General features: G+C 49.1%; 1 protein-coding gene across 1 annotated transcript; it reads right to left on the reverse strand.

The window, feature by feature from the left end:
• Nucleotides 1-5,484: 5,484 nt before the first annotated feature.
• LOC102559906 (galanin receptor 2a) lies at nt 5,485-6,567 on the reverse strand. Its single transcript, XM_006260060.2, has one exon. It carries the CDS (start codon nt 6,565-6,567, stop codon nt 5,485-5,487), a length of 1,083 nt encoding a protein of 360 aa, XP_006260122.2.
• Between the last annotated feature and the right edge of the window lie 5,628 nt (nt 6,568-12,195).

Here is a 12,195-nt window from a genome sequence, read left to right on the forward strand (position 1 = left end):
TGCTTGTATTTTATTATAAAACCTTAATACGGGTCTAGCTCTTTAAGTCTTGTTCCTGGGCATCTGGACATCAGCAGCAGGGACTGAAGAATGGCAGGAGAGAGTCAAAGCAGCAGTTCAGGGGACTTAACATCTGCTGTGCTAAATATGGGTGTCCTGTGTGACACCAGTTTATCCTTTGATCAACCTGGCTTGAAAAGTCAAGGTAAAGGAAACTTGCAATAATACCTGTGCCAAACCCCAGACTGTCCTGCAAGGAAATGTCTCTTACAAGGGAAACAGCCTCTTTCTCACTCAAAAGACCGACTCTTTGATCATGGACCAAGACAATCTCACCATTTTCTTCCAAAGGAAGAAGACTCACCTGGCCATAGGAGTCTAGTGTAGAAACAGGAGTTGCGGGGTGTAGCTAGGTTGCAGGTGCCTCTCACCTGGCTGGCTGGGAACGTCCCTTCCTTAGATGATACACTTATGGCTGCAGGTTATTTTATCCTTGAACATCTGGGAAATACAGAGACAAGAGGGCAGCGTTTTCCTCCCCTAGTCACTGGGTGTGAGCAAAGCAGGCTAGAAAAAAGCCAGGTTTCTCTATACGTATGTCCCACAGCAATCTGCAGCCTGTGTACATAGAAAGAGGAAGCTATTTTAATCCTAGATTTTCAAAAGACTTGTGAACCCAAGTCCTCTGTGACTGCTTGTGGTCATTAAAGATCTCTGTGATTTATTGCACAAGAGTTGGGCATGCTAACACAGTGCCTGGACAAGTTTGTATCCAGGTTCTGAAATTGCACCTTCCTAAATTTCCGTTTACTAAAAGGCAGCTTTATTTGAGCAGGGGATGATGTTCAGAGTGGGGCTAGAGAGAAACTTTCCTGCAGAGGCTGGGACTCTTCCATCCAGAGAGGACAGTTAGAGGGCTCTCACCTGAAGTTAAAGCCATCCGCCCCTCTTTTTGACACTGCCCCAGACCCAGCACAGGGCAGGGTGCCCTGCCAGGAGGGTCGGAGGAGGTTCTGTGCAGACCCCGGGTGGGGAGCAGCAGTCCCCTGAGCTCAGAGGTCCCCCCACAGCCAGTGCAAGGCTCTGCCTCCCAGTGCAGGGCGGAGGAGGGTGTCCCACACTGGGGGCTGCGCCGGTCCCTTGCGCACCTTTGGACATCAGAAGCTCATTGGGGCGGTGAGCAGCCTCCTGGGCATAGTGTTGGGACCCTTCTACGAGGACAGCAGACCCTGGGATGTTGGTCTGGGTTTTGCCCAGTGCCAGCCCGGCTTGTGGCCCTTTGTCTTTTGAAGGCCCTGGAGGCAGCTCTGCAGCTCAACCTTTGTCTGAACCAGGCCCTGGTGAGGGTATTTGGGCAGGCGGCATTCCCTGGGTGCCCACATATCCGTGCTCTACAGGACACGGCTGTTCAGCTCCCAGAGGGCAGCCCAAGGCCGCAGCTGCCCCCAAGCCCAGGTCTCCCCGAGAGCCTGGGGGCTGGGGCACGGTGCTGCAAAGTGTGGGCTGGGGGCCTCTGAGCCCCCCTTCTCTGCACCCCCTTGGCAGGGCTCGCACAGGAGATGGGATCCCACAGTGCTCATTTCACCAGCAGCCTAGAGCCCTGGTGGGGTGTGACTGAGTTACCTGGTTGGGCTTTATGGAGTGGAGATTGATGTTGGGGTAGCGCGTGGCAGGGTTGATGCTGTACTGGCTGATGTTCTTGTTGGTGTTGTCGGCGGACGTCTGGGAAAGGTACTGGTATATGCTTTCCCTGTACAGGGGAAACCACGTGGGTTAGACAGGGACAGAAAGGATTCATGAGATGGTCCAGGCAGATCCCATAGCCATGACAGTGTCACCAGGCAGGGGACACTTCCTGACAGTCCAGGGACTCGGGGTGTGGAATTAGTGCTCGCGAAAGGTACCACCAGACTGAAAGCCCAGGAAGCCTGAGCCACTATTTGTCTACCACAACAGGACAGGCCTCCCCCACACTTGAGGAGGGACCTTCCTGGAGCCATCAGAGGTGCTCCATCCTCAGGGGGCTCTTAGTCACTGGTGGTCTCAGCCACAGAAAAGGAGACTGGGAGAAGACTTAATAGCAGCCTCCAACTACCTGAAGGGGGGTTTGAAAGAGGATGGAGCTGGACTGTTCTCAGTGGAGACAGATGACAGAATAAGGAGTAATGGTCTCTCAAGTTGCAAAAAGGGAGGTTTAGGTTAGATATTAGGAAGAAATTTCTCATGAGGAAGGTAGTAAAGCACCAGAACAGGTTACCCAGAGAGGTGGTGGAAGCTCTACACTTGGGGGTTTTCAAAACCCAGCTAGACAAAGCTTTGGCTGGGATGATCCAGTTGGGAATGGTGCTGCTTTGAGCAGGGGGTTGGATGAGATGTGACCTCCTGAGGTCCCTTCCAGCCCTCATTTTCTATGAACACCGTCTCCAGGGATCTCCACCCAAGATGTCCACACTGGTTTGCAAAAACCAGAGGCCTAGGGCCAGATGTTCCAATGCATTAGGTGCTTTCAGGGATTGACCTCACAACAAACCTCTGAAAAGGTTATTGCCCCAAGTGGTCAGATGGCAGAAGCAAAGCTTAGATTTCTGGAGTGTCTCAGGATGACTCTCTGATGAAGCCAGGACCCAAATGAAGTTTTTCTCATCTACCTGATTCACCATCTCTCTCTTTCTGCCACAGGAACAAGAGAGTTAATAGCCCAACCTGGGGGTGCGGTGGGACACAATGTCTTTCTGAAGTGAGCTGTGACGGCAGCCATGGAGGGGTGGTGAGAGGGTAACTCAGCAGCACAGGGGCTGCAGCAACACGATGCTCAGCTACTGAAGTAGCTCTGCCAATAAAGGATTGCTGGGCCAGTTTCTGGGTGCACAGCTGGATTTAGAAGCTTATGGTGCAAGACAGGGCTAACCCAGATGTGGTGAATTTCTCTAATCTGGAGAACTTTGCTAGAAGCTTGGCTAAGTAAAAGTAAGTATAAGTAAAAAGGTATTCTGAGTTATAAGTCATTGGAGTCCACCCTGGAATATCCCACATAAAAGAGAGCCTTGATCTCATAAAGCATTTCGATATCTAACCTTTTTTGACAAAGGGACAGGCCAGATTCAAAGAGCTAATGCTGAGACCATTTTTTTTTTAATCTTTATTCATCAGCTCTACCCGGCTTACAATGGCATGTTTTCTTCTTACAGCCTTTCCCATGAAAGTCTGTGTAGTGTAACCTCCCAATCTGCTTCATTCCCTTGATGAAGGATGGCTGCTGACACATAACAGAATAACCTCATTCTGGTACTGAACGCTTCACATTACTTTTAATCCCCATAAATTAAAGCAAAGGCAGACAACTTAAGATATAACATATACAGTACAGAGCAAGGGAGCTCATGCACACAAGCTGGGGCAGTAACACCCAGAGAAAATGTCACTGCTTAATTTGACACAGTTATAATTAACTCCAAAAAGTACACAACAATTTAAAGCAATTAATAGATACGGTATCTATTTGCATACCACATACCACCCCTAAATACGACACACACACCTTGTTTTTGGAAAGGCAGGATGAAAGGGGGGAAAAAATTCTTTCAGTCTTACCTGCCACAGGCTCACCATGCCTGACTGCTGGCTGTATGGAGCAAGGGCAGACTGCACTCATCAGCATTACTTCCCCTTCCCTTGCTAGCCCACCAAAAAGTACTGCCAATTCACCATCAGCCATAAAGAATCATAGAAAATGAGGGTTGGAAGGGACCTCGGGAGGTCACATCTAGTCCAACCCCCTGCTCAAAGCAGGACCAGCCCCAACTAGATCATCCCAGCCAAGGCTTTGTCAAGAAGGGCCTTAAAAACCTCCAAGGATGGAGATTGTACCACCTCCCTGGGTACCCTGTTTCAGGGCTTCACCACCCTCCTAGTGAGTAAGCTTTCCCTAATATCCAACTTAAACCTTCCCCTGCTGCAACTTGAGACCATTGCTCCTTGTTCTGTCATCTGTCACAATTGAGAACAGTCCAGCTCCGTCCTCTTTGGAGCTCCCCTTCAGGGAGTTGAAGGCTGCTATCAAGGAGAGGGTTAAACCCCTAGTTTTTGGCTAAGCAGCAAGGGGAGGGGCAGCAACACTAATGAGTGGACTCTATGTGCCCAGGAGGGAGCAGATTACAGTCCCCAGCATCCCCATACCTCCCTGGGAACCCATTTCCTTACATAAGAGATGTACTCCAATGTTAGATTGCTAGTTTTGGGGGGAAAGGGTATGCGTGATATATGTGAGTAAGTATGGTATTTTTGAAACCATACAGATATGGTCAGATTTTTTTACCATAATAATGGTTGTCCATACTGCTGTCAGTCATATTGGGAATAACTAGTGCATTGTCTATTCCAGTGGTTGTTAACCAGGGGTACGTGTACCCCTACAGATACTTAAAAAGGTCATACAGGGTACAGGAGGGCTCCCACTGCTGTGTGCACCCTGGTGGAAGGGCCAGGGAGCATGTGCCCCTCTCCTTCCTCGAACTGTGTGCAGGGCAGAGGTGACTGCCACTGTGCACTGGGCTTTGAGCACCACTGCAGATGCCTTGGGAGCAGTGCGATGCCACATCCCTGCTGCCACCAGGTTGTGCTGTGCCCTCTACCCACCTGGAGGTGGGAGATACGTGGCGTCGCACCACTCCCAGGACAGCGGGGTGCAAAGCCCAGCATGCAGTGGTAGCCACCTCTGCCCCATGCACAGATCAGGGGGGGCATGTGTCCCCCAGTCGTCTGCCAGGGTGCACGCAGCGGCAGGAGCCCCCCTGCACCCCTGGACGAGCCGCCCAGGATCCGGTTGTCCCACAACCTGGCCCAATTGGGGCCCCATTCACCCCAGCCCCTGCCTGTGCCCCACTTCCTCCCTCACAATGGGGGCCTTGATCTGCCCCCCACCAGCCCTTTCCTCTCCCCCACAGACTTACCTGCTGGGGGGTTGGGGCAGGCTCATGTGTGCAGGCTCTCAGCCCCCTAAATAATTTTAATATAATGGGGTACATGAGCTGAAACTTTGAGACAGAAGGGTACACTTGTTAAAAAAAGGTTGAAAACTCCTGGTTTTCAATGGGGTTTTCAAAAATGCTCATTGGCGGCCTTGCCCTGCTCCCACTGACTTCAGTCTGAGCAGAATTAAGCCAACCCTCGCAATTTCTGAAAATCTTACTTTAGGGTAAAGGCCTGGCCTCAGTGAAGTCCCCTGGAGTTTGTGATGGAGGTCTACAGGGCCAGACTTCTCTCGCAAGTCTCCCACAACTGCTCTAGCACTGCTGGTAGGAGTGATGGCCCAGAGCACTCTCCCGACCACCACTGTTCCTGCCAGTGGTCCAGCTAGGGGTGCTGTGCTTTTGTGCATCTTTACATTTTCCAGTCCTTGCAAGAACCAGAAATGGATGCCCCGCAGCAACACACACAAGCCCGGACGTGTAGCTTTTCCAACCTGAACTCTCAAGACAGCTATTCCTATGAGATTTCTGTCTCCAAGGAGAGTCGGTAGAAGTTGGGAGCTGTGGTGCAGACAGCAATTTCCGCTCTGTAGGCATGGCTCCTGCCTGCATTAGCCCTGTAATGCCCCCTGAAAAGATTTTTCAATTGCAGCCGTGTTTGGTCTGAGAAACCAAAGAAAATGAGGGGGCTGACACAGCAGTTGGAATAGGCCAGCAGTATGGACAAACTGGAAACCACATAGACCACAGGGTTCTGCGGGAGGCTGCGATTCACCAGGAGGAAGGTCACCACCCAATATGGCATCCACATCACCACAAAGACCATCACGATGGTGATGATCTTGGCAGTGACCTGCCTGCTCTTGCGGTGACAGTTCTCAGCACGAATAACCCCTCCCCTTCGGCACCAGAGGAATCGGACAATCTCCCAGTAGCACAGCACCATCAGGAGCATGGCAGGGAGGAAAGCCACGCCAGCAAAGAGAGCAAAGTAGAGCACAGTCTGCAGCTCCGTCATGCACAATACGCAGTAGAACCGGCTCTCAAGGCTAATGACCTGCTGATGCATCCAGCTGGGAATGGAGACCACAAAGCCCAGAATCCAGGTTAAGCTGAGCAGCAGGAGTCTATGGCAGCAGGTGGAAGAGGAGCGTGCTGGGTGGACAACAGCCAGGTAACGCAAGACAGAAGTGGCCACCATCGTGTAGAACCCAGAGCACATGGCCCAAGTAGACAGACTCTGGCTACTGATGCAGATAGTTGCCCCAAGCCTCCAGTCCTCAAAGAGGAAGGTGAGGAGCATTACTGGTACGTCATAAAGAAGGAAGATCATGTCGAAGACAGAGATGTTGATCATGAGGGTGCTGGTGATAGCAGCGATATTACTTTTGCTGCCCCGGAAGCTGTCAGCAAGAACCAGGATCATAAGGAGGTTTCCGGTGAGACCCACCAGGACAACTAGGCCAAGGCAAAGGGCTAACAGATATCTGACAGACAAGCAGGAGACACCACTCAGCCCATAATGAATGCCATCTTTGGGAAGGGAGGTGATGGTATGATTGCAGGCTAGGAGGGCACTGTGTCTCAGAGTGGGCTTCATCCTCACCTGCTTCTGAAGACTGGTGGCTTGTTAATTCATAGATTCATAGATGTTAGGGTTAAGATGTTAGGGTTAGGGTTAAGATGTTAGGGTTAAGAAAGCAAACAATGAGTTATGAATGGGTCTAGAACATAATGTGTAATTCTGATTATGGTAAGCTTTCTCCCATCTACCCAGCACTCGGGACATCAACTATCTGTTGCACCCTTGGACCCCTCCCAACCCAGAGACCCATTCTGATGTCCCGTTTTGGGGACTTAAAAGATCCACAGGTTTCTGGCTAGAGGGTTTTGCCCCTCTGCTCAGGGTCGGACTGATCACCACATCTGGGATAAGGATGTAATTTTACCCCGCAGTCAGATCAGATCAGCCTGTGGGGTTTTTGCCTTCCTCTGTGTTGAGGGCATGGTTTTCTACCTTGGATCTCTTGTGCATATGTTAACAAACTACTTCCTGTCCTTGCTCTGGCAGGACACTGACAGTGCCCTGTTCCCCTTCTTTACCTGTGGCAAGTTGAAGTGTGCTTGTGATGTTTCAATTATAATTAGGGATCTCCATAAATCGTGCTGGAAGTGCCCCGCAGCTGGCCCTTTAATGTTTTTCATTTTGCTACTTGCCCCCCCAGCCCCACCAATTTATGCATCTGACAGCTGTATTCCTTTGGTAAGAATTGCATTATATTAAGGTCTATTAGATTGTGTTTGACAACTGAAATATGAAGATGCTCTTAAGAAGTCATGAGACTAAATGGCTTGTATTCTTGTTCTTCACTGGGAGGGCCCCTGGCGGTAGAATGAGTTACCAAAGAAGAGTACCCTGAATCCAAACATACTTGTTTTCAAAAGCTGGCTAAATATCTTGGTCTGCTGCAGGCATCCCAACAGCTGTGAACACACAAATGAATGAAGCAGGCAAAGAAAACTTCCTGTTGCTGGAAGAGTCCAAGAGCAAAATCTTGCATTGACTAATGAAGCTCTAAACAAAATACTAGCTTAGATCATAGACTCTTAGAGAAGTAGGGCTGGAAGGGACCTCCAGAGCCCGACCCTCTACCTGAGGCAGGATCGTCCCTATCTAAGCCATCCTTTGAAAATCCATAATCTAAACTCTTCACAAAACTACCACGAACTTTGACGCAACACAAGACATAACACGGTAACCTGTCACCAGTAAAACAGGGGACCACGGCAGCCAATGCCCTGCTTCTATAAAAGTTGGGAACTTCAGATATACTAAAGCTGTTAGCTGCACACACACACATGCATGCGCACACTTTGAAGTAGACAGTGTAATGCTGGTGCTACTCCCTGTAACTGCTTTTAATATGTGTATTCAGGAAGGGCTTATTATTCCAGCATCCTCAGAACCCGAGGTCCTGGTACTATGGGAGAGATATCCATTTCCACTCCATTAAAGTCTGGGTATAAGCAGAATTAATCTCATTACCTCTTTGCTACATAAGCATAGCAGCTCTCCATTGTACTTGGAAACTAAGCTGTTTAACTGAGAATACTCTAGTCCTTGAAACATTAAATTGTAGAAAAGAAAGGTCTTTGCCTTAAAGCACTGTAGTAATCCACTAACCTTAGTGCTTCATCTAAGATCACCCCTTTCTTTGATTATTAGATACCTCTTGTCTTTGCTATGCTAGGCAAGCCTTATACATACACATATTTGACTCTCTCTATCCTAAAAGAGGAAATTATTGACTGAATTACGCTTTTTTTCTTTTTCCATACGGCAGCAAGATAGTGATGCCCAGAACTTTTCCCAACCAGGAGCTGAATAGCTTTCCATCAGGTTCTCAAGGAAAATCTGAGGGGCAAATGCAAAAAAAACCCTTCTTAAATCAAATGTGAAAGTAGGAATTTTGATTGTTAGGGAACATTTCCAAAACCTGCCATTACCATTACCCACTCCACCATAACAGCCACCTTTCTCAGCATCCCATCTGCAAGGTTTCTGGGAATGTGTTTTGCTCTGCAAAGACACTAAAAAAGCCCAGGGAAGTTGTACAGCAAAGGCAACTTGAAGAAACAGAATTGAAAGTAAACTCTAAAGACAGAAAGAGATAGACCTGAGACAAGAAGAAGGAAGGAAGCTTTCTCATCTAATTCAGCTGTCCAGGTTATTACCTTCAAGGTAGTCTTGGCATTGGTCAAAGGGGCTGTGTCCAGCACAGATTTGCAGACTGAACCTCTGTGATGTTGTGTTGTGAAGTCTCCTGCTTTATTCTTCTTGCGTGAACCAATAGAGAAGGATACGAGAAAGGGGAGGAGGGGACCAGGCCCGGGCCCCTCCTTTCACATCTTGGCATTTTTTTTATTACTGGGCCAGGAGCAAAATGTATATGCAGCGTGTTCACCCTCAGCAACGCCCTGCAACAAAATCATTGCCTTTTCAAACTAGCCCTATTGAGGGAAACCATCAGGATTGCCCTCCAGAGCTGAGCCCATAGAGTTAAAGCATATAGGATGGCAGAGAAAGGCCATTTTAAATACTAATGAGTTAGCCACATACTGCATCAGATTGCATGACTGACTATCTAAAACTTACTGAAATGTGTCTTTGGGGAGCTGGACTTCTCTAGCATGTACATAGCTACTTATTCCCAGCACTGCAGTAGCCCCTTATAACCTCAGCCAACAATAGGGCCCCATTGTGTTAGGCTCTGTGCATCCGTACAGTAGGTTAGTGGGGCCAACCTTTTTGCTACTCTGATCCCCTTCCCCTGCCTGATCTGCTGCTCTGCTTTCTGCTCCCCCTTTGGGGTTCCTTGACTATTTACTGCTCCCCGTGGGCTCTTTGCTAATCTGCCCCTGTTTTCTGCTTCCTGCCCTAGATTCCCAAACTATCTGCTTTTTGCTCCCTGCCCTGGGTTCCCTGCCATTTTGCTGTTCTGCTTTCCCCATTGATCTTCTGCCTTGCTTTTTGGTCCCTGCCCTGTGCTCCCTGCCTGATCCGCTGCCTTGCTTTCTGCTCCCTCCCCTACCTGTGGCTGTGCTGTCATCTCTTCCCCGATCAGCTGTGGGCCACACACAGAGGTGGCCACCCCTGAAATAAGGGACAGTCCCTGTCCTGCAAACCTTCCAGTTGACATAGTGAAGGCAGATAAAAGGGGGGGGGGGGGGGGGAAAGGCTGGCCAGCCCTATGGTAGAGATGGGGAGCTTAGGCACCAAGCAATTAAGCCTCCTTCTCAAGGTGCAGGAAATTGGGGCAGAGCCCACAGCTCCTAAGGTCACGGTGAAATTCTGCATGATCAGTCAGCAAATCAAAACCTCTGGGCTCAGGCCTGCTCCCATGAAGCCAATGGCATTTTTACCATTAGTAGTGGTGGGGCTTCACCAGAAAACAAGGGAGACCAAGGCTAGGACCTGGTAGCCCTGAAGCACCTTAAATAAGCCTGCTATCTGTAGCGCAGATCTGTGTGTAGGATGCCCGCAGCTGCCTTTTTCCTCCTCTGCTGCAGAGAGGTGGGCTTTACAGCAATACATTTCAGGAAAGCCACGCTATGAATCCTCCTCTCTGAGGCCACAAGACAGACTTCAAAGTCTAGCACAGCCATGTCTTTTTAAAAGGACACTCCTAAGACCCAGATACAATTGTGTCCTAAGGCCACAATGCAACTAAATACAAATGCCAGATGCAAGTACAAAAATGGTAGACACCATCAGTCCTTTAAAATGCATTATCCCACAATGGACTAGACAAAGCCAAAGCCATGGACCAGTTTGGTCCATAAGGGAGCACAGTGTTACAGAGCCTTCTGCAATGGCTTTTTCATGCTGCATCTGTACAGCACCTAGCACCACAGGGGCCCTGATAATAAATTAAACCCACCTGGAGCTACTGTATTATATATGATGTAATAACTACTCAGTATGGATGGGAGAGTATGAGTCTGAGAGCACAATGAAATTTAGGCTGTAACTCAGCAAAGTTCCCTTGCTCTGAAACCTGCATATCAAAGCGAACGCGAACACCACCTCGCAGAGCTCCTGCAAGCTCCAGTGATTACATCCAGAGACCTATTTGAGATGACGCATTTAGCTCTTCACCTGTGGTCCAGCTTCAGCCTCATCAGTCAGATCCTCATGGGACAGGAAGACTCAGGACTTTGCAAGAGCAGCACCCCCTGTGCAAAGATAACAGAAGAGTCATTGCTCTGTTGAAACCACCGGATGAACCTCCCTGCAAGCACCATCAGGCCCGTGCGTCCGCAGTAGAAATAGAATCCTATTGGGGGAGGTCTTTAGGGAAGAGAGATCCATCTCCTACCCCAGTGAAAGCCTCCCACCTCCTCCGTGTTCCCCACTGGGACCTCATTAACCCAGACCAAAGGAAATGAGGTTATTACCACCTAGCTCTGAGAGCTCTCACATCATCAGCCTGACTCATTATCACAACTCTCTCCGCCCCATGCCCAGAGCAGCAGCACCATTACTATTCCCAGCAGAGGTGGCTGCTGAAGTCCTTCTAAGTGAACAAACACATGGAAACCAATCAATAGATGCTTAATGAAACAAGGAGATCAACACCTACCGTACTTGCTAATCCCCAGGTAAACTCTAACCAGTATAGAAACAGGCTAATAGCCAGTCCATCTGGCTGGGCTCCAGAAAAATAGTAAATAACATTTCTGTGCAACTATAACATTGGAAAAGGGCACTCTGGCAGGCTGCACAGCTGAGGCCCAGAACCAGGGACTGCAAAACCTGGAAGCTGCTTCTGGCTCTGCCACGGACCTGGTGTGGGACCCGAGGCAGGTTGCTTCACTGCTCTGCCGTTCTGTTCCCTCCTACAACGTGGCTGGTGTCTTTCTGTTGTACCCTCCTCAGGACCATCTCTTACGGTAGACTGCCTAACACAGATTTGGTGCCAATGCATTTTGACTAGAGACCCCCAGCAGAAACTGTGCCAGTTTGGAGGTACCTTACACCAGAGGAGAACAAGAGATGCCCTTTTATCGTTCATAGTGGTTTTTTTTAAATTTTGTTCCGTCCTCACCACCTGCGTTTCTGAGCCCCTTCCAGGAGTGCATCAAACAATGTGATTGACATCTGTCAGGTATCATTTGTTCGCTCATCCTCTCCTCATGGGAGGTGGTGTGTGTTATAGGATGCCTTGCTTTAGCAGAGTTGGACTATGGTTTTAGCCATGACGGTCCAGTAAAATATACAAGTAACGAGGACTTTTTTTGGGAGGGGGTCATATCTTTTATTGGACCAGCTACATAGCTGGGAGAAGTGTCAGATGAGCTTTAGGGCACCACGCGCCCTTGCTCTGGGCATACAATAGCTTGTCCAAAGCAGTTCCAGCCTCCCTTGGGGCCTCTATGTACTACTTGATAAATAAATGCTGGTTTTCTGATGGAGCATGATGGGTTTATGAGCAGAATTACACAGCGTGACGGCTTGGGACCAGACTCAAGGGACCCACAAGCTCCCGTGCGCTGCTATGTGCCCATGTGTTCCTAAGGAATAGTAGTGTCAATCCTCTCTACTTAAGAGGAATCAGCTAACAAATGCCCTTGAGAGAAGAAAGGAGCAGAAATCAGGTACTATTGTCTGCACCTTCGCATTTACATGCAGTCATATTTATTAACATTTTGGTACAGCCCCCAGGCA

Source organism: Alligator mississippiensis, chromosome 14 (assembly GCF_030867095.1).
Source record: "Alligator mississippiensis isolate rAllMis1 chromosome 14, rAllMis1, whole genome shotgun sequence".
Classification (NCBI taxonomy): Eukaryota; Metazoa; Chordata; order Crocodylia; family Alligatoridae; genus Alligator; species Alligator mississippiensis.

Coding starts and splice junctions, on each gene's coding strand:
- LOC102559906 (XM_006260060.2), bottom strand. CDS start 6,567: ATGAAGCCCACTCTGAGACACAGTGCCCTCCTAGCCTGCAATCATACC.